This window comes from Nerophis lumbriciformis, linkage group LG21, assembly GCF_033978685.3.
Source record: "Nerophis lumbriciformis linkage group LG21, RoL_Nlum_v2.1, whole genome shotgun sequence".
Classification (NCBI taxonomy): domain Eukaryota; kingdom Metazoa; phylum Chordata; class Actinopteri; order Syngnathiformes; family Syngnathidae; genus Nerophis; species Nerophis lumbriciformis.
This window is the reverse complement of record NC_084568.2, coordinates 43,717,501-43,735,000: the sequence shown is the minus strand read 5'-3', so window position 1 is coordinate 43,735,000 and position 17,500 is coordinate 43,717,501. Positions and strand designations below refer to the sequence as shown.

Sequence of the window (17,500 nt, the reverse complement as noted above, 5' to 3'; positions counted from 1 at the left end):
TGTCTGTGGTTTGTGCATGCAAAGACAGGTTTTTGCAAATCTTGGTTGGAATAACGAGATGCTCATTCTGGCAATTTCAACCCCTCGCTAATGAAAAGTGCAGGAAGATGCAAACAGCTGCTGTGTAATACACCAACGCTAGTATTCATGGCAATGATCATCCAAGGGCACCTCAGCGCTGATTATAATGCATCTTTCATTTATGTATATTCATGCAGCTTTTCCTTTCACTAAATAAGCATTGCAACTTTTACCTGCAGTTCATTTGTAATAAGAAGCAAGAGTTGAATACATTCATTGAGTTGATGCAACACAAACTCACTGCATGGACTTCAGAAGCAGCAGGTCAAAAAGTGCTTTGCTGCTTGAATAAAAAGATGAATAAGTTTCCCTGAGAAACAAAGGAAATATATGTTCTGGATCAGAAGCTCAGCATTAATAATCCTCCTTCAAAATGTATCATTTTGTATTTAAAAAAAGTTCAAGTAAAGTTAAAGTAGCAATGATTGTCACACACACACACTAGGTGTGGTGAAATTATTCTCTGCATTAGACCCATCACCCTTGTTCACCCCCTGGGAGGTGAGGAGAGTAGTGAGCAGCAGAGGTGGCCACGCCCGGGAATCATTTTTGGTGATTTAACCCCCAATTCCAAGCCTTGATGCTGAGTGCCAAGCAGGGAGGTAATGCATACCTGCCAACTACTCCGGTTTTCCCGTAATTAGTACGGTTTTCATCAACCTATTCCGGGTTACGGTTGCAGTGATAAAAAATACGGTTTTTCATTAATTAAAAAAAAATATTTTTTTAAAATGCGCGAGGCTATTTATAGCACCGCTGCCAAGCACGAGGCACCAGTTGCCATTGTTTCCAAACGAGCGAACGATCATGGAATCAGCCGGAGAAAAATCGCAAACGAGTCTTAAACCGAAAAGAAAACTGCAGTCATTCCGTGAAGAATATTCAAATAATTATCCGTTCCAAAAAGGGTGAAAACTACGCGAATTGCACCTTGTGCAGACAAGATTTTTCGATCGGACACGGAGGAATTAGCGATGTAAAAGACCACGTTGGGACAAAAACACACAAGTCTAATGCCGTTGCTAGCGATACAAGTGGAAAACTTTCAACGTTTTTCGGATTTTAGCCACAAAAAGGTAATGACACCAATGTTATCTATTGGAATTGTTTAGTACTGTTATACTGTTAAAAGTGTTTATACTATTTATGCTTTCAAGTCCAAGTTGAAGAAATCTTGTTAAATGTTGACAGCATAACTACCAAAATACAGAAGTATGTCCTTAATATTTTTGCAGTGCTATTTCTGTTGAAAAGTTCAAATGATTACATTAGAGATGTGATGTGCCACTTTTCAAGTGTCTGATGGCTTCAATTAATTTTCATTAATTTTTCATATTTTGAATTCTTTTGAAAGGCTTACAAAAAAACTACATTTGAATTGTAATTCCATGCTATTGACAGGACTATTAATTTTAATGAAGTTAGCTTACCATGTTTACAGTATGATAATTGTGATAGAAATGTGAATTTTAGGCACAGAATGTTTTTTACAATTGAACAAGGCAGTAGATTATACAAGCTTGGACAGAAAGTTAATAATGACACCAATTTTTTTTTTTTATGGAATTGTTTAGTACTGTTTTACCATTTGTTTACTGTAAAAAGTGTTTATACTGTTTATACTTTCAATTAACAAATTGAAGTCTTGTGAAAGGTTGACAGGATAACTGGCATTAACTGTCAAAATAATTTCAAACTATTGAAGTTAGCTTACAGAATAAACATGTCAATCAACTAGGGCTGCAGCTAACGATTATTTTTCTATCGATTAATCTATAGATTATTTTTTCGATTAATCTATAGATTATTTTTCGATTAATCTATAGATTATTTTTCGATTAATCTATAGATTATTTTTCCTTTTACCGATTTTTTTTTTAAATTTAAAATGAAGAGGAAAAAATAAATGTAGGCCAGTTTTTTCAAAAGGCATGGCTTTTATTTACAAAAAAAAAAAGTATGGCCACTCAGTCAACATTGACAACAACATGACAAAATATTCTGTAACAATGTAAACATTTAAAACTTTTAACATTTAACAAAATTAAAAGTAGCTTATTTGCTTTTTAATGTGCAAATATAAAAGTAAACATCCAGTGCAAATCTTAATATTCTGGAATAGTATAAGCATTTAAAAAGTAAAAGTATTGCTTATTTTGCTTTAAAATGTGCAAAAATAAAGATAAACATCCAATACAAAAAAGTGCAAAACGGAAATATTCTGTAACAAGTGTAAATATTTCAACAAAAGTAAAAGTATTGCTTATTTTGCTTAATAACACAACAATGATAGTATGATTAAAGTGAAAGTTAATTGTTGGTTTGTACATAGTATATGTAACTGTTAATGTTGTAGAAGGTATTTGCACAACTAATTAACGTCTTGTGCCGTGGGGTTCTTTCAGGACCGACAGACTGAACGCCAGACGGCTTTGCCAGGTTTACAATCTTTTAATTTTACACAAAGTCTTTTCTCTTCCAACTGTGCGGATCGCGCACCTGGGCACGATTGCGGCGTCGCTCCCGGCACGCCCCGCCTCGCCGCTCGCTCGCCGCCGCCGCCTCTCCACAGCGTTAAAGAGGAGCGCGTCTTTGTAAACACTGAACAGGCACGCCAAACGCGCCTCTCTGAGCGAAACGGTGCTTTAGTTTATGAATTTACAACGCAGATACAAATGACACATTCATGTTTTTGTGTAATAATGACAACGTATACGCACGCGGACGATTGACTTGTTGATGGTGATGGCAAGAACGCTGTCGGGGGTTTTCTTTTCAAATGTTCGTTCATAGCCGTTGTGCTGCTATGATAGGCCATTTCCGCTCGACACAGTGTGCATACAACAACATTATTAGGCCGTTTGGTGAAATACTCCCACACTTTTGACGACTTTTGGCGTGCTTTTTTCCCCTCGCTCGCATCGTCTGCTTTGCGCTCCGCCATGACAGTAAAGTAGAGTGACGTAAATATGCGACGCGCCGACGCACAAAAACGGTGTCGACGTATTTACGTAACCGATGACGTCGACTACGTCGACGCGTTGTTTCAGCCTTACAATCAACCCATATGATTTTTGCTGTAATATTTTTGTTTTGAAAAGTCACTGTGACTGATAGAAAAGTGATGGTTTTAGCAACGTTTTAACCTGTCTGAATGCAATCAATCATTTTGCGTTGGGGGGCGAAGCCTGAACCCCCCACCAGGACTTTGTCCTGGACCTACCGGGGCCTGTGGCCCCTGGACCCTGGCTACTAGGTTTTTCTGATTTCAAAAGTTGGCAGGTATGGTAATGGCTCCCATTTTTATAGTCTTTGATATGACTCGGCCGGGGTTTGAACTCACAACCTAGCCATCTCAGGGCGGACACTCTAACCACTAGGCCACCGAGCAGGTATTTACAGTAGACCTGAGCCATCAATCACTTTTATTGACAAATTCAAGCAGACAATTAAAAAAGTCAAACAAATCGATGTTTTCTCTCTCCTCCCCCTCACTTCCCCAGCGGAGATTCACACACCTAGCAAAACATGGCTGATGCTAGCACAAACAAGAGCGAGACGTTTGCTCCAAAGAAAAGAAAAGTGTTTTAGATTTGTGGCAACAGCTCCTCCGTGGTGGAATAGAAAGGAGCACAATGCACAGAACACGTACAAGATAAAGCCTTTAGTGTCGTTCATTTAGCCTGCAAGTCACTCTGAAAAGTCATCATTTACATCTCCTGACCTGAATATTAACCAGCAATATTAATATTATAAGTCTTGACACTATCTTCACCACTAGCTGTGTTGAGAAATCATTCCTCTTACCTGGATAGTAGAAGGTTGTGGACATAATCCCACAAGTTGGTCAGCTTTGACATCCAACATCTTTTTTTGTCTACCTTTCATGTGAATTATGATGAATTCTTCATCTGAACGGGAATATGAGAACATCATCCCAGTGAGAGCAGACATTGTAAACTAAGTGATCGCTTTAATGAAGTCTGCCGTGATCAGTGTCTTGTTGAAGGAAAAAGTGAACGTCAATGAAACTAATATACTGCTTTATGCTTAAAATGAACAAAATATGTAAATATGACATGTTGTTATGAATGTTACTAGATGCTACATATATACTTACATCATGTATATATTACATGTTATTATGAATGTTACTACATGACATATATACTTACATCATGTATATATTACATGTTATTATGAATGTTACTACATGACATATATACTTACATCATGTATATATTACATGTTATTATGAATGTTACTACATGACATATATACTTACATCATGTATATATTACATGTTGTTATGAATGTTACTACATGACATATATACTTACATCATGTATATATTACATGTTATTATGAATGTTACTACATGACATATATACTTACATCATGTATATATTACATGTTATTATGAATGTTACTACATGACATATATACTTACATCATGTATATATTACATGTTATTATGAATGTTACTACATGACATATATACTTACATCATGTATATATTACATGTTATTATGAATGTTACTACATGACATATATACTTACATCATGTATATATTACATGTTATTATGAATGTTACTACATGACATATATACTTACATCATGTATATATTACATGTTATTATGAATGTTACTACATGACATATATACTTACATCATGTATATATTACATGTTATTATGAATGTTACTACATGACATATATACTTACATCATGTATATATTACATGTTATTATGAATGTTACTACATGACATATATACTTACATCATGTATATATTACATGTTATTATGAATGTTACTACATGACATATATACTTACATCATGTATATATTACATGTTATTATGAATGTTACTACATGACATATATACTTACATCATGTATATATTACATGTTATTATGAATGTTACTACATGACATATATACTTACATCATGTATATATTACATGTTATTATGAATGTTACTACATGACATATATACTTACATCATGTATATATTACATGTTATTATGAATGTTACTACATGACATATATACTTACATCATGTATATATTACATGTTATTATGAACGTTACTACATGACATATATACTTACATCATGTATATATTACATGTTATTATGAATGTTACTACATGACATATATACTTACATCATGTATATATTACATGTTATTATGAATGTTACTACATGACATATATACTTACATCATGTATATATTACATGTTGTTATGAATGTTACTACATGACATATATACTTACATCATGTATATATTACATGTTATTATGAATGTTACTACATGACATATATACTTACATCATGTATATATTACATGTTATTATGAATGTTACTACATGACATATATACTTACATCATGTATATATTACATGTTATTATGAATGTTACTACATGACATATATACTTACATCATGTATATATGACATGTTATTATGAATGTTACTACATGACATATATACTTACATCATGTATATATTACATGTTATGAATGTTACTACATGACATATATACTTACATCATGTATATATTACATGTTATTATGAATGTTACTACATGACATATATACTTACATCATGTATATATTACATGTTATTATGAATGTTACTACATGACATATATACTTACATCATGTATATATTACATGTTGTTATGAATGTTACTACATGACATATATACTTACATCATATATATATTACATGTTATTATGAATGTTACTACATGACATATATACTTACAGCGTGTATATAAAACCGTAATGGAGGTGTTTGGATGTTTTTTAGACTCTTGACTCCCTTTGACTATATTGTTAGCTGACTTTTGCTAACCTTAATTTACAAATCAGAATGCAAAAAGAACAATGTATGTGTCTTACATACTGATTGTTAATGAGTGACCAAAAACAAAAAAAAGTGCAGTTCCCCTTTAACTTAATTGCAAAGACTACTCTCTGACTACGGCAACACACAAACGGAAATGCAGGAACACTTTCAAATGATACTCAGAAGAAAGAAAAGAAGATACATAAATAAAAGTAAATAATATTGATTGACACACACACAGATTGTTAGTAGCGTATGATTGAGAAGGGAAAGGTCATCCTTACTCATGTTTGAAGTGTCAATCTGTTGCCAGACGTGTTGTGTTGTTGTATTTTTAGCAGGCGTGATGTAAAGCTGAAGAGAAGCAGCGCTGGTCTGAAGATGTGACTTGATTGTTGGCATGACATGACCTTCAAAGGCATCATTGACACGTGTTGCTTTGATGCGTGTGTTCCAGGATGGCCATCCAGGTGGACAAGTTTGACTTTGAGAGCCTGCCCCTCCACGAGCACGCCACTAACCCCAAGCAGCTGGAGGAGGAGCGGCAGCACGCTCGAGGCTGTCAGATCAACAGCAAGCTGGGCATCTGCTGGAGCATCATATCCTTCCAGACATAAAGCAGAAGGCTTGCATCTATTATTCACTCCAGAAGGAGGCGCTATTCTTTAGGAGTGTGTGCTGACATCTGGCTCCTGCATCTGGAGGCCCCGTGGCCAGCAAGGAACTCAGCTCTGACAGCTGGGGAAGACTTTTAGCTGGCTGCTTGACACTTTCACCCCGTGTTGTCATGTCCAAGCAATTAGTCACACCTTAACGAGCATCATCCTCATCAATCTGGAAGCCTTCATAACATGCTTTCATATCGCTAACTCTTAACAGGAAGGTCCATTTTTGTACAAACCCCGTTTCCATATGAGTTGGGAAATGGTGTTAGATGTAAATATAAACGGAATACAATGATTTGCAAATCCTTTTCAAGCCATATTCAGTTGAATATGCTACAAAGACAACATATTTCATGTTCAAACTCATAAACTTTATTTTTTTTTTGCAAATAATAATTAACTTAGAATTTCATGGCTGCAACACGTGACCAAGTAGTTGGGAAAGGGCATGTTCACCACTGTGTTACATGGCCTTTCCTTTTAACAACACTCAGTAAAGGTTTGGGAACTGAGGAGACACATTTTTGAAGCTTCTCAGGTGGAATTCTTTCCCATTCTTGCTTGATGTACAGCTTAAGTTGTTCAACAGTCTCCCTTCTCATATTTTAGCCTTCACACATTTTCAATGTCTGGACTACAGGCAGGCCAGTCTAGTACCCGCACTCTTTTACTATGAAGCCACGTTGATGTAACACGTGGCTTGGCATTGTCTTGCTGAAATAAGCAGGGGCGTCCATGGTAACGTTGCTTGGATGGCATCATATGTTGCTCTAAAACCTGTATGTACCTTTCAGCATTAATGGTGACTTCACAGATGTGTAAGTTACCCATGTCTTGGCCACTAATACACCCCCATACCATCACACATGCTGCCTTTTACACTTTGCGCCTAGAACAATCCGGATGGTTCTTTTCCTCTTCGACGTCCACAGTTTCCAAAAACAATTTGAAATGTGGACTCGTCAGACCACAGAACACTTTTCCACTTTGTATCAGTCCATCTTAGATGAGCTCAGGCCCAGTGAAGCCAACAGCGTTTCTGGGTGTTGTTGATAAACGGTTTTCGCCTTGCATAGGAGAGTATTAACATGCACTTACAGATGTAACGACCAACTGTAGTTACTGACAGTGGGTTTCTGAAGTGTTCCTGAGCCCATGTGGTGATATCCTTTACACACTGATGTCGCTTGTTGATGCAGTACAGCCTGAGGGATGGAAGGTCACGGGCTTAGCTGCTTACGTGCAGTGATTTCTCCACATTCTCTGAACCCTTTGATGATATTACGGAGCGTAGATGGTGAAATCCCTAAATTCCTTGCAATAGCTGCTTGAGAAAGGTTTTTCTTAAACTGTTCAACAATTTGCTCAGGCATTTGTTGACAAAGTGGTGACCCTCGCCCCATCCTTGTTTGTGAATGACTGAGCATTTCATGGAATCTACTTTTATAGCCAATCATGGCACCCACCTGTTCCCAATTAGCCTGCACACCTGTGGGATGTTCCAAATAAGTCTTTGATGAGCATTCCTCAACTTTATCAGTATTTATTGCCACCTTTCCCAACTTCTTTGTCACGTGTTGCTGCCATCAAATTCTAAAGTTAATGATTATTTGCAACAACAAAAAAAAGTCAAATATGTTGTCTTTGTAGCATATTCAACTGAATATGGCTTGAAAAGGATTTGCAAATCATTGTATTCCGTTTATATTTACATCTAACGCAATTTCCCAACTCATATGGAAACAAGGTTTGTACATCAATTATCCCGCAAACTGGGGAAAAAGACTAGTATGAGATGTGAAAGTTCAGTGGAGGGCCAGCCATTATAGTGTCTTGTAGCAGGTAAACACACAGAAGATAATACAAATAATAATAATAATAATAGATGAATACATTGAAAAGATTAACTTTGAATCTCAGTGAAAGTAAAATAATGCTATTCAGTAACTGTAGAAGAGACAAATACAAATAGACCAAGTAGACATTGAAAGAGTAAAAGAAACCACATATTGGTTGTAATAATAGAAGATAAATGAACTGGAAATCTCATTAAAAATACATAAAGTGGCAAGAAATAAGTCAATAATGAATAAAGCAAAATATTCTCTACTGCTCGCTGACTTGTTGTGCAGAAATATCATCTCTCTGTGATTGTTGGTCCAAAGCCAATGAAGATTTAGGCAAAACGAGGGTAATAATTACTTTTTTGGTCGTTCTGTGTATTTTGTTCCGTTTATTGTGCGTGTTCGAGCCCCCTGCTGGTCATTGTTTGTCATAGAAAACTTTGTTTTTATGGCAAACACACACGTGCAATATTTCTCCCAAAAAATATTTCAAAGTGCAAGATTTGATGTGAAGTAATTGGAGCCTTCAAAGGTCATTCATTCATAACATTGATTTTGATTCATTATTATTTTTTAAACAATGACAGGTAAAAAAAAAATCTGACTCAAATGGCCCCATTTTTAAATATAAGTCAAATAACATATATTATTTTTTACTTTCAACTTTTAGATCAACTTCAGATCTATCTGTCAATTATAAATTAAAAAAATATATTTTTGGTTTGTTTAATGCTCTTTTTGTCATAGAAAACATAGTTTTTTTATGGCAAACCCACAAATATGCAATATATATTATTTTTACTTTGAATGTTTAAACTTTGAGATCAACTTCAGATCTATCTGTTAATTATAAATTTAAAAAAAAAATGTTTTGGTTTGTTTAATGCTCTTTTTGTCATAGAAAACATTGTTTTTTTATGGCAAACCCACAAATATGTAATATATATTATTTTTACTTTGAATGTTTAAACTTTGAGATCAACTTCAGATCTATCTGTCAATTATACATTTAAAAAAAAATTTTTTTGGTTTGTTTAATGCTCTTTTTGTCATAGAAAACATAGTTTTTTTTATGGCAAACACACAAATATGCAATATATATTATTTTTTACTTTGAATGTTTAAACTTTGAGATCAACTTCAGATCTATCTGTTAATTATAAATTTAAAAAAAAAATTTTTTGGTTTGTTTAATGCTCTTTTTGTCATAGAAAACATTGTTTTTTTATGGCAAACCCACAAATATGCAATATATATTATTTTTACTTTGAATGTTTAAACTTTGAGATCAACTTCAGATCTATCTGTCAATTATACATTTAAAAAAAAATTTTTTTGGTTTGTTTAATGCTCTTTTTGTCATAGAAAACATAGTTTTTTTTATGGCAAACACACAAATATGCAATATATATTATTTTTTACTTTGAATGTTTAAACTTTGAGATCAACTTCAGATCTATCTGTTAATTATAAATTTAAAAAAAAAAATTTTTGGTTTGTTTAATGCTCTTTTTGTCATAGAAAACATTGTTTTTTTATGGCAAACCCACAAATATGCAATATATATTATTTTTACTTTGAATGTTTAAACTTTGAGATCAACTTCAGATCTATCTGTCAATTATACATTTAAAAAAAAAATTTTTTGGTTTGTTTAATGCTCTTTTTGTCATAGAAAACATAGTTTTTTTTATGGCAAACACACAAATATGCAATATATATTATTTTTTACTTTGAATGTTTAAACTTTGAGATCAACTTCAGATCTATCTGTTAATTATAAATTTAAAAAAAAAATTTTTTGGTTTGTTTAATGCTCTTTTTGTCATAGAAAACATTGTTTTTTTATGGCAAACCCACAAATATGCAATATATATTATTTTTACTTTGAATGTTTAAACTTTGAGATCAACTTCAGATCTATCTGTCAATTATACATTTAAAAAAAATTTTTTTTGGTTTGTTTAATGCTCTTTTTGTCATAGAAAACATAGTTTTTTTTATGGCAAACACACAAATATGCAATATATATTATTTTTTACTTTGAATGTTTAAACTTTGAGATCAACTTCAGATCTATCTGTTAATTATAAATTTAAAAAAAAAATTTTTTGGTTTGTTTAATGCTCTTTTTGTCATAGAAAACATAGTTTTTTTATGGCAAACACAAATATGCAATATATATTATTTTTTACTTTGAATGTTTAAACTTTGAGATCAACTTCAGCTCTATGTCCATTATATTTGTATATGTTTTGTATTTGTGTCATTATTGCAACATTTTCTCGTTACTTTTGCTCTTTTAGTCCCATTTATTTATCTTTTTTGGGTCGAGCGGAAGAAAATGGATGGATGGATTATTTTTAGAAAGCAAAGAACCGCTTCACTTTGGATGAGTTGACTGCGCTTTAAAGAGAATCCACACCTTTTTTATTCTGACAGGACATTTGATGGTAATATTTGTTGAGGATGTGCAATTGATGATGGATTATTATTGTGTCGCAGCCAACATTTTCCCACGTTTCTTCCCGCCATTGGTCCTTAACCACAGCCACCCTTCCCTGCGGCGTGGCGGCGAGGCCAGCGTGGAGGGCGTCCTCAACCAGCTGGTCCTGGAGCACCTGCAGCTGGCGCCCCTGCAGTGGGGTGAGTCTCCTTTTTTATTTGCATACATAATAAGTCTATTTGGGAGGCGGCCTAATGTGCCCACCTCCAGGGATCTTTCTTTGTTGGTGGCGCCATCTGTCATCATCGCGTTTGATTCCGTTTGTGTGCGGAGACGCTTCACACGTGTTGATGATTGTGCAAAGGAAGCATGGAAAAGTAGCCTCTTGCAGGAGGAGGATGGATCACCTGAAGGAGGCGTGTCCTCGTTAGAAGAGCCAAGTCATTTGCTTCAGCTCATTAGGACGACTTTCTCTTGCCAAAACTATCACAGGCTCAATTAGGGATGCTTTCCCCTGCTGTCTGAAAGAGTTAGTCTAATTGCACTCTTTTACTGTCATCTTTGCTTGTGTTCAGAGCACAAATACCTCGTCACGCATCACGCTTTTACATCGCTTGACACAAATACTCATTTATGACCTGTGGAAGATGGGGACCAGGAGAGACTATACTCCTTCCTCTCAGCTGCCAGGGCAGACATGACACTCCAACAATGTCAACAACATACTACAAACCCCGTTTCCATATGAGTTGGGAAATGGTGTTAGATGTAAATATAAACGGAATACAATGATTTGCAAATCCTTTTCAAGCCATATTCAGTTGAATATGCTACAAAGACAACATATTTGATGTTCAAACTCATAAACTTTACTTTCCATCCATCCATCTTCTTCCGCTTATCCGAGGTCGGGTCGCGGGGGCAGCAGCCTAAGCAGGGAAGCCCAGACTTCCCTCTCCCCAGCCACTTGGTCCAGCTCCTCCCGGGGGATCTCGAGGTGTTCCCAGGCCAGCCGGGCGAGATAGTCTTCCCAGCGTGTCCTGGGTCTTCCCCGTGGCCTCCTACCGGTCGGACGTGCCCGAAACACCTTCCTAGGGAGGCGTTCGGGTGGCATCCTGACCAGATGCCCGAACCACCTCATCTGGCTCCTCTCCATGTGGAGGAGCAGCGGCTTTACTTTGAGCTCCTCCCGGATGACAGAGCTTCTCACCCTATCTCTAAGGGAGAGCCCCAAACTCATTTGGGCCGCTTGTACCCGTGATCTTGTCCTTTCGGTCATGACCCAAAGCTCATGACCATAGGTGAGGATGGGAACGTAGATCGACCGGTAAATCGAGAGCTTTGCCTTCCGGCTCAGCTCCTTCTTCACCACAACGGATCGATACAGCGTCCGCATTACTGAAGACGCCGCACCGATCCGCCTGTCGATCTCACCATCCACTCTTCCCCCACTCGTGAACAAGACTCCGAGGTACTTGAACTCCTCCACTTGGGGCAAGATCTCCTCCCCAACCCGGAGATGGCACTCCACCCTTTTCCGGGAGAGAACCATGGACTCGGACTTGGAGGTGCTGATTCTCATCCCAGTCGCTTCACACTCGGCTGCGAACCGATCCAGTGAGAGCTGAAGATCTTGGCCGGAGGAAGCCATCAGGACCACATCATCTGCAAAAAGCAGAGACCTAATCCTGCAGCCACCAAACCAGATCCCCTCAACGCCTTGACTGCGCCTAGAAATTCTGTCCATAAAAGTTCAGAACAGAATGGGTGACAAAGGGCAGCCTTGGCGGAGTCCAACCCTCACTGGAAACGTGTCCGACTTACTGCCGGCAATGCGGACCAAGCTCTGACACTGATCATACAGGGAGCGGACTGCCACAATCAGACAGTCCGATACCCCATACTCTCTGAGCACTCCCCACAGGACTTCCCGGGGTACACGGTCGAATGCCTTCTCCAAGTCCACAAAGCACATGTAGACTGGTTGGGCAAACTCCCATGCACCCTCAAGGACCCTGCCCAGAGTATAGAGCTGGTCCACAGTTCCACGACCAGAACGAAAACCACACTGTTCCTCCTGAATCCGAGGTTCGACTATACGGCGTAGCCTCCTCTCCAGTACACCTGAATAGACCTTACCGGGAAGGCTGAGGAGTGTGATCCCACGATAGTTAGAACACACCCTCCGGTTCCCCTTCTTAAAGAGAGGAACCACCACCCCGGTCTGCCAATCCAGAGGTACTGCCCCCGATGTCCACGCGATGTTGCAGAGTACTTTTTGCAAATAATAATTAACTTAGAATTTCATGGCTGCAACACGTGACAAAGTAGTTGGGAAAGGTCATGTTCACCACTGTGTTACATGGCCTTTCCTTTTAACAACACTCAGTAAAGGTTTGGGAACTGAGGAGACACATTTTTGAAGCTTCTCAGGTGGAATTCTTTCCCATTCTTGCTTGATGTACAGCTTAAGTTGTTCAACAGTCTCCCTTCTCATATTTGAGCCTTCACACATTTTCAATGTCTGGACTACAGGCAGGCCAGTCTAGTACCCGCACTCTTTTACTATGAAGCCACGTTGATGGAACACGTGGCTTGGCATTGTCTTGCTGAAATAAGCAGGGGCGGCCATGGTAACGTTGCTTGGATGGCAACATATGTTGCTCCAAAAGCTGTATGTACCTTTCAGCATTAATGGTGCCTTCACAGATGTGTAAGTTACCCATGTCTTGGCCACTAATACACCCCCATACCATCACACATGCTGCCTTTTACACTTTGCATCTATAACAATCCGGATGGTTCTTTTCCTCTTTGGTCCGGAGGACACCACGTCCACAGTTTCCAAAAACAATTTGAAATGTGGACTCGTCAGACCACAGAACACTTTTCCACTTTGTATCAGTCCATCTTAGATGAGCTCAGGCCCAGCGAAGCCGACGGCGTTTCTGGGTGTTGTTGATAAACGGTTTTCGCCTTGCATAGGAGAGTTTTAACTTGCACTTACAGATGTAGCGACCAACTGTAGTTACTGACAGTGGGTTTCTGAAGTGTTCCTGAGCCCATGTGGTGATATCCTTTACACACTGATGTCGCTTGTTGATGCCGTACAGCCTGAGGGATGGAAGGTCACGGGCTTAGCTGCTTACGTGCAGTGATTTCTCCAGATTCTCTGAACCCTTTGATGATATTATGGAGCGTAGATGGTGAAATTCCTAAATTCCTTGCAATAGCTGGTTGCTAAACTAGGTCTGTGCTGATGGAGCAAACACATCCTATGTATTGTTTGCTAAACTAGCTCTGTGCTAATGGAGCAAACACATCCCATATTTTGTTTGCTAAACTAGGTCTGTGCTGATGGAGCAAACACATCTTATGTATTGTTTGCTAAACTAGCTCTGTGCTGATGGAGCAAACACATCCTATGTATTGTTTGCTAAACTAGCTCTGTGCTAATGGAGCAAACACATCCTATGTATTGTTTGCTAAACTAGCTCTGTCCTGATGGAGCAAACACATCCTATGTATTGTTTGCTAAACTAGCTCTGTGCTGATGGAGCAAACATATCCTATGTATTGTTTGCTAAATGTGTTGCCTGTTGAGAGGTTAAAAGGTGACGCTGTATTGACTGCTTTGCAGTTGTTAAATTGTGTGCTTATTTGATTATTTAGTTGAAGCTATTTTCAGTAAATAATGTTGCTATACAGTCGATTGATCAACCAAAGTAAATTGACTAAAGTACAAATTCTGCTTTATTGAATAGAATGTGATGTTTAGTTGCTACTTACAACTTTGAGCAGCAGGGTCATTTGCACAGTTGAAATAGTCAAATCTGTCAGTTTATTTAAAGGTGTGATTTGAATTATAAAATAAAATATGTAAAAATGATCTTGGTTAAAAACAAAGGTAAAAAGCAGGTTAATTTGAGGGCAGATGGTTCTACAAATAGAACTGGGCTTCTGTTGATCTAATTCTTACATTTTTAGTAGTAAGTAAACAAACAAAGACTCCTAATTAGTCGTATGCAGTAACATATTGTGTCATTTATACACCTATTATTTTCTACACATTATGAGGGACAAACTGTAGAAAATGTATTATTAATCTACTTGTTCATTTACTGTTAATATCTGCTTATTTTCTCTTTTAACATGTTCTATCTACACTTCTGTTAAAATGTAATAATCACTTATTCTTCTTTTCTTTGATACTTGACATTAGTTTTGGTTGATACCACACATTTAGGTATGGATCCGATACCAAGTAGTCACAGGATCATATTCAAATTGTCCAGGGACGTATTTACTGACTTTATAAACATATGAATTTTTTTTAAAAAAGGAAAAAAGATTTTGTGACGATAAAAAATATCGATGTAATCATAGTAGTATCGACTAAATACACTCTTGTACTTGGTATCATTACAGTGGATGTCAGGTGTAGATCCACCCATGGCGTTTGTTTACATTGTGACGGTGGTGAGCTATTGTATCCTCCTACGGTGTGTAGTGAAGCATGCTTAGCTATTCCTCGTCCTCCAGTGATAATGCTACTTGTAAGAAATGTACTTTATTTGTCGCCATGGAGGCCAGGATTAGTGATTTAAAGTTAAAGTTAAAGTACCAATGATTGTCACACACACACTAGGTGTGGCGAAATTATTCTCTGCATTTGACCCATCACCCTTGATCACCCCCTGGGAGGTGAGGGGAGCAGTGGGCAGCAGCGGTGGCCGCGCCCGGGAATCATTTTTGGTGATTTAACCCCCAATTCCAACCCTTGATACTGAGTGCCAAGCAGGGAGGTAATGGGTCCCATTTTTATAGTCTTTGGTATGACTCGGCCGGGGTTTGAACCCACAACCTACCGATCTCAGGGCGGACACTCTAACCACTAGGCCACTGAGTAGCTAAAGTAGCTGAAGTAGCTAAAACACTGTGGATGGACGTTAGCCATGTGTTAAAGCAGCTCTTCCTGAGGGTGTTTCAGTGTTATAACTGCACCTTTATCTTGACTTTTTACACCAAAATGCGTCCATTCTCCCTTTTCTGTCTACACACTGTGTCTGCTTGTAAGTACTCTGTGTGTGTGTGCGCTGCCCAACATGCTCCTCTGCTCCTAAAACCAGCAATGTCACCACAAGACGACGTGTCATCATGCCCGTTAAAAAAAGGGGTGGCGGGGAAGGCGACCACTACTTTTTAGAGGCGGTATAGTACCATATATGATTCATTAGTATAGCGGTACTATACTAGTACTGGTATACTGTACAACCCTACTACGGGCATGACGAGGATGGAAGTAGTGGTATTACACGTGACTTAGAAGTGAACTGTGACGTGGTCGTCAATAAAAAGGAGATTGAAACGCTCCATCTAAGAAAAGAAGGTTAGAAAGTGCTTAGTAATAAAAATATCTTATCTCCATTTGACGTATTCTCTGTGAATGAAGTTGCTTATCACTTCCTCCATGTTGCCAGGTGGATTGTCCACTGCACCATCAGTCAGTGCTCACACAGTAGTTATCACTTCCTCCATGTTGCCAGGTGGATTGTCCACTGCACCATCAGTCAAGAGGTAGTATTCAGTAGACATGACATAGTTGGGGGCCCCAAAGCGTTCCTGCAAGTGTATTTGATGACAATACACCAGCTCCATTCCTCCTCGCAACAGAGTCATTGGCACATTTCAAACTGCCGGCTAATAAACGCTTGAGGGGAGCGAGGAATGGCAGCACAAGAGGTCATGTGACATCTCGCCGCACGACAACTTTATTGATGGCAGCGAGTGATGATCATGCAGCGCCACGCTGACTGCTATCATTAGCGTTGAGGCTAATTGTCCCTCATTGGACGCTTTCACAATATCAGCAGACTGACAGGACTGTGAGTGAAGTGAAAGTGAAAGTGAAAGTGAAAGTGAGCACCAATGATGGACTTGAAGTAGCAGTGGAGTGGAAAAACAAGTTGACTTGATATGCTTCATTGTCTTTGTTTGTATTTACAAAGTCGGTGAAAATACCCTCAAAATATTACAAAATACCCTCAAAACATCACAAAATTACCTCAAAACATTACAAAATGGCCACTAAACATTACAAAATACCCTCAAAACATTACAAAATACCCTCAAAACATCACTAAATACCCTCAAAACATCACAAAATACCCTATACACTATGTACATGACTATGTACACTCCAAGAGTGTGCAAAACACAATGAGAAAATATATATAGACTATAACCACATATAAATATATATAGACTATAACCACATATAAATATATATAGACTATTACCACATATAAATATAAATAAAGCACATATAAATATATATAGAGCACATATAAATATATATATATGTATATATAGACTATAAGCACATATAAATATATATATATATATATATATATATATATAGACTATACTTGTGTGGGCTTTGTACCGAGGATGTCGTTGTGGCTTGTGCAGCCCTTTGAGACACTTGTGATTTAGGGCTATATAAATAAAGATTGATTGATTGATTGATTGATAAGCACATATAAATATATATAAAGCACATATAAATATATATATATATATATATAGACTATAAGCACATTTAAATATGTAT

The 17,500-nt window shown here is 37.5% G+C and overlaps 1 protein-coding gene across 3 annotated transcripts in view; it reads left to right on the top strand.

The window, feature by feature from the left end:
- Positions 1-17,500, top strand: part of trappc9 (trafficking protein particle complex subunit 9) — a 241,169-nt gene that overhangs the window by 164,930 nt on the left and 58,739 nt on the right. For all 3 annotated transcript variants that reach the window (XR_012051061.1, XM_072915618.1, XM_072915617.1), the window contains 2 exons: positions 6,390-6,531; positions 10,997-11,087. Coding sequence is in view for 2 of the 3 variants with exons in the window: in XM_072915618.1 (XP_072771719.1) it covers positions 6,390-6,531; positions 10,997-11,087 (233 nt within the window). In the remaining variant the exon portion in view is untranslated. The remainder of the gene's footprint in view (positions 1-6,389; positions 6,532-10,996; positions 11,088-17,500) is intronic.